The 22836-nt window shown below is 44.3% G+C and overlaps 1 protein-coding gene across 2 annotated transcripts in view; it reads left to right on the top strand.

Moving 5' to 3' along the window:
• Positions 1 to 1126: 1126 nt before the first annotated feature.
• LOC110520461 (follistatin-related protein 1) overlaps positions 1127 to 22836 on the top strand; it is a 36373-nt gene continuing 14663 nt past the window's right edge. Inside the window, exons 1-3 of one of the 2 annotated variants that reach the window (XM_036975016.2) lie at positions 1127 to 1578; positions 1713 to 1769; positions 19081 to 19182. In XM_036975016.2, coding sequence (XP_036830911.1) covers positions 1713 to 1769; positions 19081 to 19182 — 159 coding nt within the window. In that variant the 5' untranslated portion in view covers positions 1127 to 1578. The remainder of the gene's footprint in view (positions 1579 to 1712; positions 1770 to 19080; positions 19183 to 22836) is intronic. The other variant, XM_090230236.1, reaches the window with a different exon arrangement.

Raw genomic sequence — 22836 nt, forward strand, 5'->3', positions numbered from 1 at the left:
TTAACATTAGAGAGTCTTCAGCTTTAGGGATTTTGGGAATTTGTTCCAGTCATTGGCAGCAGAGAACTGGAAGGAAAGGCGGCCAAAGGGGGAGTTTGCTTTGTGGATGACCAGTGAAATATACCTGCTGGAGCGCGTGCTACGGGTGGGTGTTGTTATGACAGAGTCGAAAGCCTTGGCCAGGTCGATGAAGACGGCTGCACAGTACTGTCTTTTATCGATGGCGGTTATGATATTGTTTAGGGCCTTGAGCGTGGCTGAGGTGCACCCATGACCAGCTTGGAAACCAGATTGCCTAGTGGAGAAGGTGCGGTGGGATGCATGGCCAGCCGTAGAAAAATGCTTACTGAAATGATTGTTGATTTATCGGTGGTGACAGTGTTTCCTATCCTCAGTGCAGTGGGCAGCTGGGAGGAGGTTCTCTTATTCTCCATGGACTTTAGTGTCCCAAAACATTTTGGAATTAGTGCTACAGGAAAAAGAAAAAAAAGTTGCATATCGGGGGGCTATTCGATGCTAATGCAGTACGCAACAGGATGTTTTTGTGCTGGTCAAGGGCAGTCAAGTCTGGGGTGAACCAAGGGCTATATCTGTTCTTAGTTCTATTATTTTTGAACGGCGCACGCTTATTTAAGATGGTGAGGAAAGCACGTTTAAAGAGCATCCAGGCATCCTTTACTGACGGTATGAGGTCAATATCCTACCAGGATACCCGGGCCAGGTTGATTAGAAAAGCCTGCTTGCTGAAATGTTTTAGGGAGTGTTTGACAGTGATGAGGGGTGGTCGTTTGTACGCGGACCCATTACGGACGCAGGCAATGAGGCAGTGATCACTGAGATCCTGGTTGAAGACAGCAGAGGTGTAGTTAGAGGGCAAGTTGGTCAGGATGATATCTCTGAGGGTGTCCATGTTTACAGATGTAGGGTTGTACTGTTCACTGAGAATGACAGATATAACTTACTATAACTATGTGAATTTGGTCAGGATGCCAAAAAAGTTACATATTGCAGTTAAGTAAACTGTTTTAGGTAACCATACCAAACATAACATGTCATAGTAATTTGAGGATGTAAAAAAATCGTTTACTATGTTATGTCTAGTCGATGAGACCAGGCTGCAATTATACATGCTGCAAACACTTTGTAATGTCTGCACAGCTATTTGCTCACCCGACAAACGGACAATAACCCGCAACCTTAAACCAGATAGTTCTAACTGTGAGGAAGTTCTCTCCTGTTCTCAAAAAAAGTAATGTACAGTATAATGAAGCGAATCCAGGTTTTAGAACATATGAACAAACTGCCATATTCTCTATTGCCATTACTGCCAACAGGGGTGAATTATTCGGGACCGCAAAATGTGCTTGTCCCCCTTGGATTGGGAATGTTCTGTCGGTAAACATTCCAGGGCTCAGGACATTTATTTTCAGTGGCCACGTCATAGCGGGGGGAGACTGTAGACCACGAATTCCTCAGCGCTCCTGAAATCACAGACCTCTCTCTCGCCTCTGTTACCGGCACACATTCATCGAACTCCTCCTCGCAGCAGACGTTTGAACGAAGCCGCTTTCCAGAAGGGTATAGCATAATTGGCATAACAATATATGAAATATTGCTCTTTATTTCTTGATTATTTAACCATTTTACCTGGCATTAACCTATAACATTATTTCATTTTCCTTTCTCTCTTCCTTGCCTTTTTCTCTTCCCAGATGTTGCGAAGTGTCCCCTTCCTTGTACTGCTGGCCGTAGCGCTCTGTCAAACCGAGGTAAAAGTTGGACTCCAGATTGTTTTGTTAACTTGTGATCAATGCAAAACTTTATGTAATATTACGATTGTCATAGGTGAGGCTACTCCGATATTAAACAGGAAAGGCTGTGTTCCCTTTACGGGCTTTATGGTTTGGGGCGTTTATGCTATTCAGTCACATGACGGCACAGCTGAAGCACTTGAAATGTAGGCTAGTCTAGTTGTGTTTGTGATAAACGCAATAATTATAGTCTTTATAGATGTATTTTAGATGCACTACAGCACCAAAAGTATGTGGACACCCCTTCAAATGAGTGGATTCTTCTATTTCATCTACACCCGTTGCTGACAGGTTTATAAAATCGCGCACATTGCCATGCGATCTCTATAGACAAACATTGGCAGTAAAATGGCCTTACTGAAGAGCTCAGTGACTTTCAAAGTGGCACTGTCATAGGATGCCATCTTTCCAACAAGTCAGTTTGTCAAATTTCCACCCTGCTATAGCTGCCCAGGTCAACTGTAAGTGCTGTTATTGTGAAGTGGAAACATCTAGAAACAATAACTGCTCAGCTGCGAAGTGGTAGTCCACACAAGATCACAGAATGGGACCGCAGAGTGCTGTAGTGTGTACAAATAATTTGTCCTCAGTTGTGATACTCACTACGGAGTTCCAAACTGCCTCTGGAAGCAAAGTCAGCACAAGAACTGTTCGTCGGGAGCTTCATGAAATGGAGCCTAAGATCACCATGCGCAATGCCAAGCGCCGGCTGGAGTGCTGTAAAGCTCGCCACCATTGGACTCTGGAGCAGTGGAAACACCATTCTCTGGAGTGATGAATCATGCTTCACCATCTGGTAGTCCGACAGACAAATCTGGGTTTGAGAACTAATGTATAGTGCCAACTGTAAAGTTTGGTGGAGGAGAAACAATGCTCTGGAACTAGGCCCATTAGTTCCAGTGATAGGAAATCTTAACTCTACAGCATACAATTACATTCTAGACAATTCTGTGCTTCCAACTTTGTTGCACCAGTTTGGGGAAGGCCCTTTCCTGTTTCAGTATGACAATGCCCCGTGCACAAAGCGAGGACTTGCCTGGCCTGCACATAGCCCTGACCTCAATCCCTTCGAACACCTTTGGGATGAATTGGAACGCCGAATGCGAGCCAGGCCTAATCGCCCAACATCAGTGCCCGGCCTCACAAATGCTCCTGTGGCTGAATGGAAGCAAACAATGTTCCAACATCTAATATAAAACCTTCCCAGAAGAGTAGAGGCTGTTATAGCAGCAAAGGGGAGACCAACTCCATATTAATGCCATTGATTTTGGAAGGAGATGTTCGACAAGCGGTGTCCATACTTTTGGTCATGTAGTGTATATTCTTCATGATGGTTCAAAGGTTTTTTTTTTAATGGGAGAATTAAACGTGGCATTATCCAGGGCACATTTCACATTATGAGACTTAATTAGGGAGACAATTAGTCCTAGCCAGTTCAATTAAACTACAACAGGGACCATTACATTTGAATTGCAAGAGCATCTTCCAAATCCGTTTGTAGATTATGATGCCCACACAGCACATTATTTTATCATCATGATTTTTAGGCCAACTAAAACAAGCAGAGATATTTATCTTTGCTGATGTAGTTTAGCTATGTTCGTGTCTTCTATATCCCATGAATTTCCCCTCTCAGTGTTTGTTAAGTTGATTAAATGATAGTGTTGCATGTAGATGAGGATGCTCATTGTTTTCTTTGTCGCCATGGGTAACAAGCAGAGTTAATAGACAGCTGGGGGGGGGGGGGTGTGTGTGTGTGTGTGTGTGTGTGTGTGTGTGTGTGTGTGTGTGTGTGTGTGTGTGTGTGTGTGTGTGTGTAATAACGCTCTCCCGGGTGGGTCTCACACACTGGTGCTAAGTAAACACTGAACTAAAGTGATGGGAGATGAGGTGTCTTGAAACTGCACACTGTTAGTACTGTCACACACAGGCATGCGCACACACACACACACACACACACACACCACAAACACACACCGGGTGTATGGGTCAGCACCGTACCTCATTTGGCAGCTTTTGAGCACCTGGTTTGATGTAATGTATTTGGGACGTTCTCATGTTGACCTGTTTTAAGTGGGTCTAAATGTCACGTACCAGTAATGTATTTGTCAGTTGCTGTGTAAAGTAGGGCTAGGATTGGGTTGCATGTCATTGCAGATTATGGGGTTAGATTGTGGAAAAGACAGATTTTCAGGAGTTAGGCTATTCAGGATTACCATAGTGTTTGGAGTGAGATTATGGGGTTAGATTGTGGAAAAGACAGATTTTCAGGAGTTAGGCTACTTTGTCATTTATTTGCTCTTCAGGATTACCATAGTGTTTGGAGTGAGATTATGGGTCATGGTTTGGAAGGGGTTTGTTTTGGAGGTGATGTTTTTCAGGGTTGTAGCACTCTGTCTAGACCTTGGAGGTAGACTGCAGGGTTAAGTAAGTGAGCCTCTACTCTACATTGTCCTTACATGTCCAGACAGTCATCATCACTATCAGTACCACTGTCTGCCACATTACTCACAGTGGAAACTCTACCTCCAGGCCCTCTGCTGACCTCCTAGTGCTGCCCCTGTCATTGCCTGCTGAAATATGTCCTTTTGTGTGAGTCTTTATTGGATCTGTGACTTCTCTCATTGGTGAGCTCTCTCAGTGATGTGCTCTCTGATTGGTGAGCGCTCTCAATGATGTGCTCTGTCATTGATGTGCTCTCTCATTGATGTGCTCTCTCATTGATGTGCTCTCTCATTGGTGTGCTCTCTCATTGATGTGCTCTCTCATTGATGTGCTCTCTCATTGATGTGCTCTCTCATTGGTGTGCTCTCTCATTGATGTGCTCTCTCATTGGTGTGCTCTCATTGGTGTGCTCTCTCATTGGTGAGCTCTGGCATTGAGAAGACTGAGTACAAGCCAGAGTGTGTAGAATGTGGTTGTGGAGTATGCGGGGGAGGCATTATAAAGACATCTATTGTTTAAAGGTAATTGCCCTGGTAATATGCAGCCTGTTGACAGACCTCGGTGGGGAATGTTAAGGTGGGCCGCTAGTACACTGTTTTAAGGCGGTCTAGGGGATTGTTTAGTTATACAGTGTATTGGTATGGTGGTCTTCGGTGATCATTTCAAGTCTCAGTCCCTATTGTGTACTTAGTGGAGCAGCGTAGCAGCAGATACTGTACCTCAGGGTGTATGTGTGTATGTTTGTGTGTGTCTGCATGTGTGTGTGTGCGCCTGTGTGTGTGGCAGGGGACTGTGTGAGTGCTGTTGTTTGATGGCTTTTTATATTGCTGGCATGAGAATGCTAAGTTATTCAAATGTAGATGCGGACTTTAGATTTATTATGAAGGAGAGAATGCCCGGGTGCTTTCTGTGGCGAGACATTGCTGTGTTTGCAGATAAAAGGCTCAGAGACAGTACTTCTGAGCTCACAGCTATTCTCTGCATCTGTGTGGAGACTGAGGAGAGATATGCATCTGGTAAAAAAAATGTTGACGTATCCCCCCAAACGTTGACAGTGAGATGCCAAGGCTGTGTGGAAACACATAGGCACGCACACACATTTACAAAGCCAGATCCATAACACCCACACACTTCACCTTTCTCTTCTCCAGGCATCCTGTGTTAATGCGTTGACCATGGTGGCCGGTGTAATGACACAATAGATAATTCAGTCATCACAACCACGGCTGGATCTGGCTTTGAAAATATCAGGCTTCAGGAGAGAAACAGAATAATGGCCCTCAAGGACACAGTGTACAACCCCCCCCTACTCACACACAGTGGATAGATACTCTCTACTCACACACAGTGGATAGATACGCTCTACTCACACACAGTGGATAGATACGCTCTACTCACACACAGTGGATAGATACTCTCTACTCACACACAGTGGATAGATACTCTCTACTCACACACAGTGGATAGATACGCTCTACTCACACACAGTGGATAGATACTCTCTACTCACACACAGTGGATAGATACTCTCTACTCACACACAGTGGATAGATACTCTCTACTCACACACAGTGGATAGATACTCTCTACTCACACACAGTGGATAGATACGCTCTACTCACACACAGTGGATAGATACTCTCTACTCACACACAGTGGATAGATACTCTCTACTCACACACAGTGGATAGATACTCTCTACTCACACACAGTGGATAGATACGCTCTACTCACACACAGTGGATAGATACTCTCTACTCACACACAGTGGATAGATACGCTCTACTCACACACAGTGGATAGATACTCTCTACTCACACACAGTGGATAGATACTCTCTACTCACACACAGTGGATAGATACTCTCTACTCACACACAGTGGATAGATACTCTCTACTCACACACAGTGGATAGATACTCTCTACTCACACACAGTGGATAGATACTCTCTACTCACACACAGTGGATAGATACACTCTACTCACACACAGTGGATAGATACTCTCTACTCACACACAGTGGATAGATACTCTCTACTCACACACAGTGGATAGATACTCTCTACTCACACACAGTGGATAGATACGCTCTACTCACACACAGTGGATAGATACTCTCTACTCACACACAGTGGATAGATACTCTCTACTCACACACAGTGGATAGATACTCTCTACTCACACACAGTGGATAGATACTCTCTACTCACACACAGTGGATAGATACTCTCTACTCACACACAGTGGATAGATACTCTCTACTCACACACAGTGGATAGATACGCTCTACTCACACACAGTGGATAGATACTCTCTACTCACACACAGTGGATGGAAACGCTCTGTGCTGAAGGAGATGAGGACGTAGGATTAAAATGTTAGAATCCTGACTGTTTGCAATTAGTTTTACACTTGTTCTACAGTGTAGCCAAATACAAATTCTTGCGTCTACACGTTTAACTATTGTTTGTAGAATGACAACCCTAATGTTGGCGAGTAACATTTTTAGCAATGTACAAAACTACATTTAGCAGACTACTTTAGAGTCCTTGTAGAGGAGCTGCCTCCCAGGCTGAGGTATATTAGCTGACTAGAGCTGACAGTGACAGAGTTGCTGTCTCCCAGGAACCATGCTCTGTAGCTGTTGATGACTGTTCTCTCATTGGTAGGTGCTGCCTGGCTATAAATACCAAACCCAGGTGGAGTGAATAGAGCAGGACCATGGGGGATTGAACAGCCTGTCCCCTGTCTCTATTAGTCAGGACTGTTCTAATTTTTCTAGCTCTAGACACACAAACACAGAGAGAGACAGGAGAGATAGCATAGATGTCTTCTAGGGTTGTTTTATAACACCATCCTCTCTCTTTCTAGCCTCTATTTTCTGTAGCTAACAACGTTAGCTCCATCTCTCATCATCTTGTGTGTGTTTATTTGTGTGTGTGTCAGGGGAATGGACCAGGCACAGAGATAGCACTTGGCAGCATGCCCAAACATCAGGCCAAAAATGTCAGGCAGTTAATACCAAGCAGATACACACACACACACACACACAGCCTAATTTCAGTGCAGCTTCAATACGAAACGGTTTATGACTCACAGTAATTGAATGTGGACAATAGGACATGGTTGTTTATGCCAGATGAAATGTCACGGACATATCTAACTCAGCAGAATACTTGAATTGACACCTTGATGATAAATGTGTTCTCCAACAATCATCTGAGCATTCCACTCCCTAAAATTGCTGTCCATTCTAAACATTACATCATATATTGTAGAGGTCTGCAAACAGGCACACTTCCTTCTCCAAACACACTTCCAGCCATTAGCCCTGACTATGGCCCCATGGAGGGAGTAGTCTGGGGCAGGGAAGCTACCCATTCCCTGGCCTGGGCCCTCCTACCCAGAGAGACTGAAGCACTGCCCAGAACAGGCTGGAAGAGAAGTGAGGGAGAGAGGATAGAAAGAGAAAGGAGTGAGAAAATAGGAAGAGAGGGATTGAGAAGGGAGATTAAGGGAGCGAGGGACCGGGTTTGGAGTTGAGAACAAGAGAGAAAATTGATCATTTACAACAGAATGAAAAGATTTAGGCACAATAAAGGAGACAATAAAGGGGAGGATATGGATATTGAAAGTGGGACAGCACGAGGGAGAGAGAGAGAGGGAAGCCTCCTCAGATTAAACAATGGAAGTGGGGGGACAGGGGTGTCATTGTCCTGCCTGTGAGACTGTGCCGTGTGCCCACAGGAGTAGAAAGGATGGCAGTGACACTCTGTTTTAGGTACTTTATTTTCTCAGTGACATTTTAACTTATAAGCTAACTTCCTGACTAATACCTTTCTTTGTCTCTCCATCTCTCTTTGTCTGTTTGTCTGTTGCATTTCGACACGTTCTTGAATCTCAAGGGCTTATGGAATATAAAATGTGGCAATGACATCACACTGTCTTCCATTCCATACACGTATAAGAAAACAAAGTCTGGGTCCAAATACCCATACTTACATTTTAAATAGGCTTTTTCAGTAGGATAAATATAAACGTTTTATAGTACAAGGAATTTTGAAAATGAAGTATCCTTTAAATGCCAGGATGTCATACTCATTTCGGCTTTTCATCTAGTAGAATTTGCAGTGGAAGAGAATCGTCTTTTCGCACCTATGCTGAGGCATGAGAGCCTGACGAACCGGGGGAGGCAGGGGAGCCTGGAGATCTGTCTCAGGCATGAGAACCTGTAGCCGCTGACGTCATTCCCACCGAAACAAAAAAAAAAACACTCCCTGATGCTTCCCTTGGGTGAGGCGTCATTCTCTAGCGCTGCGAGTCGGGAAGCAAGTTCAGGGAGTGTTTTAATAAATAAACACAACATAATACAAAACAAGAAACACTAACAGCACACAGACAAGAAACAATAACACCTGGGGAAGGATCCAAAGGGAGTGAGAGATAGGGAAGGTAATCAGGGAAGTGATGGAGTCCAGGTGAGTCTGATGACACACAGGTGCGCGTAACGATGGTGGCATGTGTGCGCCATAACGAGCAGCCTGGTGACCTAGAGGCCGGAGAGCGAGCACACGTGACACAGATACCAGAGCATATACCACCAGAGAGTTTGTATATATGGATATTATATTTCTCTGTAACTCTCATATCCCTCTGACACTTCCTCCAGACTTACAGCCACGTTCACTCCTATCTCAATCTCACTCCAATAGAAATGCTTGGGACATGATCCAGGCATTTCAACAATGTTATGCTCTAGTCTGTAGACCTTATAGTGTGGTGTCTAATGCTCAGTAGGGGCTCCCTCCCCAACTCCTTTAACTGTAACTCAGTGGAGTGGAGTCTTTATCTTGAAAACTCAGATTGCACTGTCTTGAAAGTGTGAGGATACATAAACAGTAGGATACTGGATATTTAAAAGTAGGAATTTAGAAATGGTGGTGCTGGCAACAGAAATGTTTAAACTCTAAAACTTTCTCTGGTTAACAGCAGTGATTCACTATACAGATAGCCACGCTAGCTTCACCCTCATGTTGGTGCTAGCAAGCAGGCTAGGTAGTGCTAGGTATCAACAGCCAATCCAGCAGGGGCTGGAAACTATAGTGAGCTTTGATTGGTCAATATACTGTATGTACTTTTATTTCCCTCTCTTTTTCACTTTGCCTCCCCTCTTGTCCTCCCTCCCCTTCTTTCCTCCCTCCCCTGTTGGAGCTTAATAAGAAATGTGTGTCTGAGAGCTATGAGGGGACCGTCTTCTCTCTGACTGTTTAATTGGGAGGGGGAGTATAGGCATGATGTCATCAATGGTGAGATGCAGAGCATCTGTGAGTCATTTGTTTAAAACTCCCCTTACACACTTCTATAGAGGGGTGTATGGGCATTGGTCTGTTCATTCATAGTAGCACGGATTAACACTAATCTCACTGACCTTTCATTGTGGTTGTTGTTAGAAAAACTGGTCACAAAGGTAGCTACAGATTCTGCTGCAGGTGAAAAGAGAGGGAGCAGATTAAGTGATAGGAGTGAGGGATGGGTTTCATCCTTGCCTTTAATTGGCTACCTTGTGGGGCATTATCAGTCAATGCGTTGCGTCGCCATGTTAGCGTGTTTGTTTACTATCTCTAAATCAATGTTCTATATGCTAATGAGTTCAGTGGTACACTCTGGGAAGGGACTAATGGTGGTTGTAAAGTGACCCCTCAGCAGGAAGCATTGATCCAGCTGCTGACTCAGTGGATCACCACACACACACACACACACACACACACACACACACAGTTCTCATTTGACAGATTTAGCCCGGTGCTAAGGATGTGAAGGGGACTCTTATCGGCAGTGGAAAATGAATGAGGGATTTTCAGAGAAAGGCAGGAAAGAACAGAGCACCTTTTAACTCCAATCTGCTTCAGCATGAGGTCAATAAACCTGCGGCAGGAGTAAAATTGAGTTCAGACCTCCCTCCACCCATCCCCCCTTTTCTTACAGTCTGACTCATTTTCTGCAGCTCAATTCCTATCACTTCTCTCTCTCTCGGTCTCTGTCTTCTCCTGCCATCCCCCCTTTTCTTGCTATCTCTGACTCTCACTACCCTTTTTCCCTCTTCTCCACTCTCCTCCTCTTCTTTCTCTATCACTTAGTGACTCTCTTCCCTTCTCTCTCTCTCCTCCAGGCAGCATTGCATGGCTGGCCTCAATTCACAGGGACATCTTACCCAGCCCTACATTTAAACAAGGAGAAGAAGAATAGAGACAGAAAGCAAGTTGTTGAGGACAGAGAAATAAGATGCGAGAGAAAGAAATGGGAAAGGGAGGTATAAATGAGTGACAGATACTTTTTTTAGATAAGCTGTGATGTCTGTCTTTCTTGGAACACCTGTTATTTTCCCATAATACACCTCTACCACCTGTAAAGGGAGAGAGAGAGAAGGATGGAGAGAGTATGAGATCACTGACTCACCAAGTTCCAGGCAAGAAGCAACTCTCCAGGGATTTTTCAATGTTTCCAGTCACAATTTTCATTTATACCTCATAGAATGACTTCCATCATATTAATAAAATGAAGCCTGGTTTGTTATAAGGTCACTTTAATACAGTAGCTAGTGTAAGCCTATAGGAGCTCCTATCTAGCTATGGTTCAGCTAAACAGTTTCTCTAGCTAGCTTTTAAATTTGGGATTCTTCGAAGTAGCCACCCTTTGCCTTGATGACAGCTTTGTACACTCTTGGCATTCTCTCAACCAGCCTCATGAGGTAGTCACCTGGAATGCATTTCAATTAACAGGTGTGCCTTGTTAAAAGTTAATTTGTGGAATTTCTTTCCTTAATGCGTTTGAGCCAATCAGTTGTGTTGTGACAAGGTAGGGGTGGTATACAGAATATTTGGTAAAATACCAAGTCCATATTATGGAAAGAACAGCTCAAATAAGCAAAGAGAAATGGCAGTCCATCATTACTGTAAGACATAAAGGTCATTCACTCTTGAAAATTTCAAGAACTTTCTTCATGTGCAAAAACCATCAAGCGCTATAATGAAACTGACTCTCATGAGGACCCCCACAGGAAAGGAAGAACCAGAGTTACCTCTGCTGCAGAAGATACGTTCATTAGAGTTACCAGCCTCAGAAATTGCAGCCCAAATAAATGCTTCACAGAGTTCAAGTAACAGACACATCTCAACATCAACTGTTGAGAGGAGACTGCGTCAATCAGGCCTTCATGTTTGAATTGCTGCAAAGATACCACTAACACCAATAAGAAGAAGAGACTTGCTTGGGCCAAGAAACACGAGCAATGGACATTAGACCATTAAATCTGTCCTTTGATCTGAAGAATCCCAATTTGAGATTTTTGGTTCCAACCACCGTGTCTTTGTGAGATGCAGAGTAGGTGAACGGATTATCTCCGCATGTGTGGTTCCCACCGTGGAGGAGGACTGTGGTGTGGGGGTGCTTTGCTAGCGACACTGTCAGGGGTTTATTTAGAAATCAAGGCACACTTAACCAGCATGTCTACCACAGCATTCTGCAGCGATACGCCATCCCATTTCGTTTAAGCTTGGTGGGAAAATAATTGGTTTTCAACAGGACAATGACACAACACACCTCCAGGCTGTGTAAGGGCTATTTGACCAAGAAGGAGGGAGATGGAGTGCTGCATCAGACGACCTGGCCTCCACAATCACCCAACCTCAACCCAGTTGAGATGGTTTGTGATGAGTTGGACCGCAGAGTGAAGGAAAAGCAGCCAACAAGTGCTCAGTTTTGCAGGGCTTGCCACATACGACAAGAGTCAGAGCTGGTTTAGTACGACTTGATCTTAGTCCTGTATTGATGCTTTTGCCTGTTTGATGGTCCGTCAGAGGGCATAGTGGGATTTCTTGTAAGCTTCCAGGTTAGAGTCCTGCTCCTTGAAAGCAGCAGCTCTATCTTAGCTCAGTGCGGATGCTGCCTGTAATCCATGGCTTCTGGTTGGGGTATGTACGTACGGTCACTGTGGGGACGACGTCATCGATGCACTTATTGATGAAGCCAGTGACAGATGTGGTGTACTCCTCAATGCCATTTGAGGAATCCCGGAACATATTCCAATCTGTGCTAGCAAAACAGTCCTGTAGCTTAGCATCTGCTTCATCTGACCACTTTTTAATTTATTTGGTCACTGGTGCTTCCTGCTTTCATTTTTGCTTGTATGCAGGAATCAGGAGGATAGACTTATGGTCAGATTTGCCAAATGGAGTGCGAGGTAGAGCTTTGTATGCATCTCTGTGTGTGGAATATAGGTTGTCCAGAGTTCTTTTCCCTCTGCTTGCACATTTAACATGCTGATAGTAATTTGGTAAAACGGATTTAAGTTTCCCTGCATTAAAGCGTTTTCTTGTTTGCTTTTGGCGGGATACAGCTCATTCAATGCTGTCTTAGTGCCAGCCTCTGACTGTGTTGGTATGTAAACATCTACAAAGAATATAGATGAGAACTCTCTCTGTAGGTAACGTGGTCTGCATCTTATCATGAGAAACTCTACCTCAGGCGAGCAATAGCTCGAGACTTCTTTAGATAGCTCGAGACTTCATTAGATTTCGTGCACCAGCTGTTGTTTACAAAAATACATCATCCTCCACCCCTTGTCTTACCAGACGCCGCTGTTCTATCCTGCCGTATTACCAGCCATCTGTATGTTGATATTGTCGTCGTTTAGCCACGACTCCGTGAAGCATAAGATGTTTCAGTATTTAATGTCCCGTTGGTAGTTTAATCTTCACAATAACTCGCCCATTTTATTGTCCAAAGATTTCATGTTTGCTAGTAGAATTGAGGGGAGTGGCGGTTTATTTGATCGCCTCCGACTCCTCAGAAGGCAGCCCGCCCTCCAGCCTCTCTTTCTCCGCCACCTCTTCACGCAGATTACTTGGGTTGGGTTCCCAAGTGAGCCGTATATCCTCCGCCTCGGGCTCGTCAGAGTCGTGAAAGGAGAAAAAGGATTCTGCTTGTCCGTGGTGAGTAATCGCAGTCCTGATGTCTAGAAGTTATTTTCGGTCATAAGAGGCGGTAGCGACAACATTATGTACAAAACATTGACTCGCTACTTGTACCCCGTGTATATAGCCAAGTTATCGTTACGTATTGTGTATTTATTCCTTGTGTTATTACCTTTCTATTATTTGAAAATGTTTCTCTCTGCGTTGTTGAAAAGGGCCCATAAGTCCACTGTTAGTCTACATCTGTTGTTTACGAAGCATGTGACAAATACAATTTGATTTGATAAAAAGGACACTATGATAACGCTACTGTACTTTTATATTTATATGGGAGGAATAAACATTCATTGTTGAAATGCTAACATTACTTGATCATGAAGCATATTGTTAGTTAGCTAGCTAGCAAGAAAATAAACCCTTTAATTGTCTACACATTTAGACATTTGTCTACACATATAGTTTGGTTGCTTTATTCAATACTGTAATATGTTTTAGAAGAAAAGTTGCTATGATTGTTAAATAGTTTGTGCTTACTAGCTAGTGGCTACTGGGATATTTACGGTCAATTTGAGCTGCCAAGAACATCGCGTTGCCAGCCACAATGAAAGGGAAGGATGTAATGTGAATTGAATGGTAGAAATCTCTTTCACCACTCCACTCCTCATGCTCCCCTTCATGTCTCGTAGTGGAAATAGGATCTAAGCTGATTGATACCCATTCATAAGCCAATCATTAATCACACCCAGACAACTCTGAATCGCTATTGGCTCAGATGGGACAGAATGTGTTTTATCTTTTTGATTCAAATGAACAAAGATCATGACTTTACCAAAGATTTTAAGAGCCTCTGTGTGTTGTGTTGTTTGTGCAGTGGCATACTGCCATTTAACCAGGACCCTTGCTAGGTCTGAGCAATCCCCCCCACATGTCTCTCACTCTGAGCCTTGCATCTCCTGTCACCATAGCAACTCCACATTTGGAGCGGGTGGAACATAAACTGCTCTCTCACTCTGAGCACTCATTAGCTAAATGTCAGGGTGGTTCTGCAGGCTTTAATTGGAGAGATGGTGCAGTGGCGCTGGAGCTAAGCTAAACTAAGGATAGCTAAGCTAAACTAAACTAAGCTTAGGGGGGGGGGGGGGGGCTTTGAAGATGGATTACAGTATGACTCACGCAATGGTGTGTGGGGTTGGGGGGTGTTAGTGTGTGTTTGTTTGTGCTTGTCTTTGTTTTTCTTCCACCAAACAGGGTTGTTTGTTAGTTTGTGTGTAGGGTGCATTTTAGTTTTTCCACCAAGCAGGGTTGTGTTTGTGTATATTTGTGTGTGGGTGGGTGTGTGTTTGCTTTTCAACCAAAATAACAAACTTGTAGTCTGGTTGGCAATGACATTCACCCAGGTTTCTTGCTCTATGTCCCCTTCCTCCTCTATCTCTCTAGTTAGTACAGTACAATATGCTGTGTAACCATGACCTCCATGGTAGCCTGGCATTAGATTCCTGAAAACTGATTGGACAGAGGGCAGGTCACAGGAGCCTCCAGGGAGTTCCAGTTGTGATCAGTGTGGGGAAGAGTTTTACTACATCTAGCAATCTGACTATACACCAGAGAACACACACAGGAGAGAGATGATTTAGTTAGAATCAATGTTGGAAGACATTCTGTTGTGTGTGTGCGCGTGTGTGTGTGCGCGTGTGTGTGTGCGCATGTGTGTGTGTGTGTGTGTTTAAAACAGGGTGTATCCACATCTGGAGTCTGAGCTGTATTTTCCTTTGAGCCTATTCACATGGTCTGTGTGATTCTCATTCCCTGCTGCTTTCTTTGCTTGCCTTCACTCTGCTCTGCTTTCCTCGCTTGTGTGTGCGTACATCTGTGAGTCATGGAATGTGGTGGTACCTGTTTGGTGGAAAAGCTAACACGGAACCCAAACCGGCTGCGCGCATGCGCCATCGTGCATACATTTATTTTATCTCCCTACACCAAACGCGATCACGACACGCAGGTTAAAATATCAAAACAAACTCTGAACCAATGACATTAAGGAGTTCTATTTTAGCCCTTGGCATCGCAGACGCTCGTTGGCGCGTGAGCAGTGTGGGTACAATAATTGAATAACATGGATTTCTACATTTATTTTTCGACACTCGCGCACGCGATGTGTCCGGTCTGGTCAGCATGTAAGACACTCCTACACAAGCAAATACACACTAACAAACAACCCTGTTTGGTGAAAGGCTAAGACACACCAACACAAACAAATACACACTAACAAACAACTCTGTTTGGTGGACAAGTAAAACATACACACACGCAAACACACACAGTTAGAACGAGAAGGGGTAGTTGGGAGGGCTGTGAAGCTACTCTCAGAGCTATGCTTGGCAGCTGGTAATTGGCTGGCCTGTTGCTCATGTGAACTACATGGCAAGTGTACTACCCTTGTTTTAAGGGAGAGGAGGCAGAGATTTAAAGAAACAAAGAAAATAAAGAGCAACAGAAAAATAGAAAAGTATGGAGAGATTGAATGAAACCAATAAAATGAAATCAAAATCTTTTAGGATTTTCAGACCGTTACTGTGTGTTCTGCATGACACCATATCTTTTCTACACAATACAGTTGGTAGAGTTCTACTGTTCACACACACTCACTTTTGCTCATACCATCCAAAACTGCCTCTATCACCACATTATGTTGGCCGGGTTCTTCCACTGATGAGAAGTCATGTTACACCCAGAAGTTGAGATTTACTCCTGGCCACTTCCTGTTTACACTCCTGCGTGTCCTCTCTTGAGGTGAGCTTAAGCATGGCTGGCATGGTAACTAACGCCTGCCACATACAGCAGTGAATGTGAGAGACCTTCACTTAAGTAGAGATAGAGAGAACTTGTCAGTACTCTATATAAAGGGAAATTACCCATTGTCATGGCAATGAAAGAGTGTCTTCTGGGAGTTTGTGGCGAAAGTTATGCTGCTCCAGTAAGACAGACATCAGCTCTCGACTCCATGGCCGATGTAAGTAATTTAATCTCACCAGCCCTATCCCACCTGGACAAGAGAAATACCTATGTAAGCATGATGTTCATCAACTACAGCTCAGCCTTCAACACCACAGTGCCCTCCAAGCTGATCACTAAGCTCAGGGCCCTGGGTTTGAACCCTTCCCTGTGCAACTGGATCTCGGACTTTCAGACGGGCTGCCCCCAAGTGGTGAAGGTAGGCAACAACACCTCTGCCACGCTGATTCTCAACAGGGGGGCCCCACAGGGGTGCGTGTTCAGCCCCCTCCTGTACTCCCTGTTCACCCATGACTGCGTGGCCACGCAGTGGTGCCAGGAAAATAACTTCTCCCTCAACGTCAACCAAACAAAGTAACTGATTGTGGACTACTGGAGACAGCAAAGAAAGCACGCCCACATCAACATTGACAGAGCCACGATGGAATGATTTTTATTAGGATCTCTTTTAGTCCTCATTTGGTCTCATCTTCCAAGAGTCCTTAAACATTCAAATACAATTTATGATACAATCATATGTCCACATATAACACACTGTTACAAACAACAGAGATAATACACTGCCATATTGACCAGATAAATAGTCATAAATATGACAGTCTGAAAATATAGATTGGTTCCTTCATCTACCACAGTGAAGTTCCTCGGCGTGCACATCACTGACAACCTGAAATGGTCCCTTCACACAGACAGTGTGGTGAAGAAATTTGGAGGCTGAAGAAATTAGTCTTTGCCCCTCATAATGTTCTACAGATGCACCTTTTGGGCTTTATCACCACCTGGTACGACAACTGCACCGTCTGCAACTGCAGGGCTCTCCAGTGGGTGGTGCCATCAGCCCAACACATCACCGGGAGCACTCTGCCTGCCCTCCAGGTCGTCTGCAGCACCCAGTGTCACAGGAAGGCCAAGAAGATCATCAAGGACCTCTGCCACCTGAGCCACGGCCTGTTCACCCCGCTACCATCTAGAAGGCAGAGACAGTACAGATGCATCAAAGCTTAGACCAAGAGACTGAAAAACAGCTTCTATCTCCAGGCCATCAGTTAAATAGTAACTACTAGCCGGCCTCCACACATAACCTTACCCTGAACCTTAGTCACTGTTACTAGCCAGCTACCAACGGGTACTCTACCCTGCACCTTAGAGACTGCTGACGTATGTACATAGTCATTGAACACTGGTCACTTAAATAATGTTACATACTGTTTCATCCACTTCATATGCGTTGTATTCTAGCCATGGCTCATCCCATATACTGTAACACCATAGGGCGGGGCACAATTGGCCCAGCGTCATCCAGGTTAGGGGAGGGTTTGGCCGGGGTAGGCCGTCATTGTAAAATAACAATTTGTTCTTGACTGACTAGCCTAGTTAAATAAAGGTTAAAAAAATAGTTAAAAAAATACTGTGATACACCTTTTCTATTCATATACGGTCCATGCTGTCTATACCTCATTCCATTATTTATATATTTATGTATATCAGTCGTGAAAAGGGCACGACAAAACCTATTCACCCTCAGGAGACTGAAAAGATTTGGCATGGGTCCTCAGATCCTCAAAAGGTTTTACAGCTGCACCATCGAGAGCATCCTGACTGGTTGCATCACTGCCTGGTATGGCAACTGCTCGGCCTCCGACTGCAAAGCACTACAGATGGTAGCGCATACGGCCCAGCTTCCTGCCATCCAGGACCTCTATACCAGGCTTGTCAAAGACATTAGCCACAGACTGTTCTACCACACGACAAGCGGTACCAGAGTTCCAAGTCTAGTTCCAAGAGGCTTCTAAATAGCTTCTACCCCCAAGCCATAAGACTCCTGAACATCTAATCAAATGGCCACCCAGACTATTTGCATTGCCCCCTGTTTTACACTGCTGCTTCTCTCAGTAATTATCTATGCATAGTCACTTTAATAACTCTACCTACATGAATATATTACCTAAATTACATGGACTAACCAGTGCCCCTGCACCAGTACCCCCTGTAGGCAAGTCAGTTAAGAACAAATTCTTATAAACAATGATAGCTTAGGAACAGTGGGTTAACTGCCTTGTTCAGGAGCAGATTTTTACCTTGTCAGCTCACGGATTTGATCTAGCAACCTTTCGGTTAATGGCCCAATGCTCTAACCACGAGGCTACCTGTCGCCCCACAAAAGATATGAAGATTTTTCCATTTTGCCAGCTCAGGGATTCGAACCAGTGACCTTTCAGTTACTGGCTCAATGCTCTTAACTACAAGGCTACCTGCTGCCACCATGTGAATATGACCAACAACGCAGTTTCAAGAGAAATAGCTCTTTAATTATTTGTTATTTATTTCTTCTTTCTTTAGGTACTTTTCTTAAATGCATTGTTGGTTAAGGGCCTGTAAGTAAGCATTTCACTGTAATACCTGTTGTTTTCGGCGCATGTGACAAATAACATTTGATTTGATACAACATCTGATTTGATTTGAGCTTGTATTCGCATGCGCACGACTATGTACGTGTGTGCGTTTGCTGGTTGTATTATTGTGGTTTCTGAGGGGTTGAGAGTGATGGTGTCATTTCCATGTGGTTTTGTAGTGAAACTGACAGTGTCGTGATGGAGAGTATTTTAGTAGCACACTGAACCTCACCCTTCTGTTTGAAACCACTGGCTCTAGTGTAACAGTGTAATAGTGTAACAGTGTAATAGTGTAACAGTTCCACCTTGTGTCTGATATATGTTATCACAGTATTTTATCCAGGGCGTATATCCTTAGTGCTGACAGTGTGCTTACGTGTGAGTTTTAAATGCCAAAGCTGTGTGTGTGTTTTCAATACTAACAGTGTGTGTTTTCTCTTTACTCAGGAGGTGCAGACTAAGAGTAAGGTTTGTGCCAATGTGTTCTGTGGCGCAGGAAGAGAGTGTGCAGTCACTGAGAAGGGAGAACCCAGCTGCTTGTGTATAGAGGTGAGTCCAATCATGGTCATATGCACAGTATACAGTGTAACCGGTGCTATGAAATGCTTACTAGAAAACTTCCTCACCATGCAATGTTAACAATAAGTACAAGACTAGAGCAATAGTACGTAAATAGTCAACACAAATACTACACTACTGTTCAAAGGTTTGGGGTCACTTAAACATTTCCTTGTTTCCCATGAAAACATACATGAAATTAGTTGCAAAATTAATAGGAAATATATTCAAGACGGGGGTAGAAGCTGTTTAGAAGCCTCTTGGACAAAGACTTGGCGCTACGGTACCGCTTGCCGTGCGGTAGCAGAGAGAACAGTCTATGAATATGGTGGCTGGACAGTTTATAGGGCTTTCTTCTGACACCGCCTGGTATAGAGGTCCTTGATGACAGGAAGCTTGGCCCCAGTGTTGTACTGGGCTGGTCGCACTACCCTCTGTAGTGCCTTGCGGTCGGAGGCCGAGCAGTTGCCATACCAGACAGTGGTGCAACCAGTCAGGATGTTGTCGATGGTGCAGCTAAAGAACCTTGTGAGGATCTGAGGACCCATGCTGAATCTTTCAGTCTCCTGAGAGGGAATAGGCTTTGTCGTGCCCTCTTCACGACTGTCTTGATGTGCTTGGACGATGTTAGTTTGTTGGTGATGTGGACACCAAGGAACTTGAAGCTCTCAACCTGCTCCACTGCAGGTGGTCTTGATCACGTTGAGGGAGAGGTTGTTGTCCTGGCACCACACAGCCAGCTCTTTGACCTCCTCCCTATAGGCTGTCTCGTCTTTGTCGGTGATCAGGCCTACCACTGTTGTGTCATCAGCTAATTTAATGATGGTGTTGGAGTCATGCCTGGCCGTGCAGTCATGAGTGAACAGGAGGGGGCTAAGCACGCACTGCTGAGGGGACCCTGGGTTGAGGATCAACGTAGCGGATGTCTTGTTACCTACCCTTACCACCTGGGGGCGGCCCGTCAGGAAGTCCAGGATCCAGTTGCAGAGGTAGGTGTTTAGTCCCAGGGTCCTTAGCTTATTGATGAGCTTTGAGGGCACTATGGTGTTGAACGCTGAGCTGTTGTCAATGAATAGCATTCTCACATATGTGTTCCTTTTGTCCAGGTGGGAAAGGGCAATGTGGAGTGCAATAAAGATTCTTGCCAGTTGGTCAGCGCATGCTCGCAGTACACGTCCTGATAATCCGTCTGGCCTTGCGGCCTTGTGAATGTTGACACGTTTAAAAGTCTTTCTCACATCGGCTGCGGATAGCATGATCACACAGTCTTCCGGAACAGCTGGTGCAGTCATGCATGTTTCAGTGTTATGAGCACATAAGTAGTTTAGCTCGTCTGGTAGGCTCGGGTCACTGGGCAGCTCTCGGCTGTGCTTCCCTTTGTAGTCTGCAATGGTTTGCAAGCCCTGCCACATCGGACGAGCATCAGAGGCGGTGTAGTGCGATTCAATCTTAGTCCTGTATAACCTCTCTTGGGTAGGGTGCAGTATTTTCACGTCCGGATAAAAAGCGTGCCCAAAGTAAACTGCCTGTTACTCAGGCCCAGAAGCTAGGATATGCATATAATTGATAGAGTTGGATAGAAAATACTCTAAAACTGTTAAGATAATGTCTGTGAGTATAACACAACTGATATGGCAGGAGAAACCGCGAGGACAAACCCCCCAAAAAAAAACATTCAGCCTACCACTATTTTCAATGGCTGTCACTTTTATTATAAGGCGAAGTCCTCCCAGATTGTAGTTTCTAGGGCTTCCACTAGATGTCAACAATCTTTAGAAAGAGTTTCAGGCTGGTGTTTGGACATATGAGCCAGAAATTGTAGTTTTTCTAGGTGGCTCCCATTTTGGCTGTAGTGTTTCCAAGCGTGTAAATGAGAGCGCGTTCTTTGGTATTTTCCTCCGGTAAAAACAATAACGATTCTCCGTCTTAAATTGTATAGTTTAGTTATGTATTAGGGTACCTGAGGTTTGATTATAAACGTTGTTTGACTTGTTTGGAAAAGTTTATTAGTAACATTTGGGATTAATTTTGTATGCATTTTGATGGAGGGAAACTGGGTGGATTATTGACTGTAGCGCGCCAGCTAAACTGAGTTTTTATGGATATAAAGAAGGACATTATCGAACAAAAGGACCATTTGTGATGTAACTGGGACTTTTTGGAGTGCCAACAGAAGAAGATCATCAAAGGTAAGGCATATTATATCACTATTTCTGACCTTCGTGTCGCACCTTCCTGGTTGAAATGTCTTTCATGGTTTTGTATGCGGGGCGCTGTCCTCGGATAATCGCATGGTGTGCTTTCGCCATAAAGCCTTTTTGAAATCTGACACAGCGGCTGGACTAACAAGAAGTTAGGCTTTATTTTGATGTATTACACCAGTGATTTTATGAAAGTTAAATATTTATAATTCTGTAGTTTGAATTTCGCGCTCTGCAATTTCACAGGATGTTGGCCAGGTGGGACGCTACCATCCCACCTGCCCATAAGAAGTTAACACTTTGCCTGTTTGATGGTTCATCAGAGGGCATAATGGGATTTCTTATAAGTTTCCGGGTTAGAGTCCCGCTCCTTGAAAGCGGCAGCTCTAGCCTTTAGCTCAGTGCGGATGCTGCCTGTAATCCATGTCTTCTGGTTGGGGTATGTACGTACGGTCACTGTGGGGACGACGTCATCGATGCACTTATTGATGAAGCCAATGACTGATGTGCTGGTGTATTTCTCAATGCCATTTGAGGAATCCCGGAACATATTCCAATCTGTGCTAGCAAAACAGTCCTGTAGCTTAGCATCTGCTTCATCTGACCACTTTTTAATTTATTTGATCACTGGTGCTTTCTGCTTTCATTTTTGCTTGTAAGCAGGAATCAGGAGGATAGACTTTTATGGTCAGATTTGCCAAATGGAGGGCAAGGGAGAGCTTTGTATGCGTCTCTGTGTGTGGAGTATAGGTTGTCCAGAGTTTTTTTCCCTCTGGTTGCACATTTATGTGCTGATGGAAAGAGATTGCACGTTTGCTAGCAGAATGGAAGGAAGTGGGGGTTAAATTCGATCGCCGGCAAATTCTCAGAAGGCAGCCCGCACTTTGGCCCCTTTTTCACCACCTCCTCTTCACACAAATCACGGGGATCTGGGCCTGTTCCCAAAAAAGCCGTATGTTATTCGCGTCGGGCTCGTCAGAGTCATGAAAGGGAGAAAAGGGTTCTGCTAGTCCGTGGTGAGTAATCGCAGTCCTGATGTCTAGAAGTTATTTTCGGTCATAAGAGACGGTAGTGGCAACATTATGTACAAAATAAGCTTTTTTTAAAAGTTACAAACAACGCAAATAAACCGAACAAAAAAACACAATAGGTTGTAAAACGTCTGCCTTCCTCTCCGGCGCCATCTTACAGCTTCTTCCTCTTTCGAGTGTCTGTGTTCTTTTTCCCATCTTAATCTTTTATTTGTATTGGCCAGTCTGAGATATGGCTTTTTCTTTGCAACTCTGCCTAGAAGGCCAGCATCCCGGAGTCGCCTCTTCACTGTTGACATTGAGACTGGTGTTTTGTGGGTACTATTTAATGAAGCTGTCAGTTGAGGACTTGTTCTGTGAAGGGAGTAGTACACATCGTTTTACAAGATCTTCAGTTTCTTGGCAATTTCTCG

Source organism: Oncorhynchus mykiss, chromosome 3 (assembly GCF_057628025.1).
Source record: "Oncorhynchus mykiss isolate SJ-2025 chromosome 3, ASM5762802v1, whole genome shotgun sequence".
Classification (NCBI taxonomy): Eukaryota; Metazoa; Chordata; class Actinopteri; order Salmoniformes; family Salmonidae; genus Oncorhynchus; species Oncorhynchus mykiss.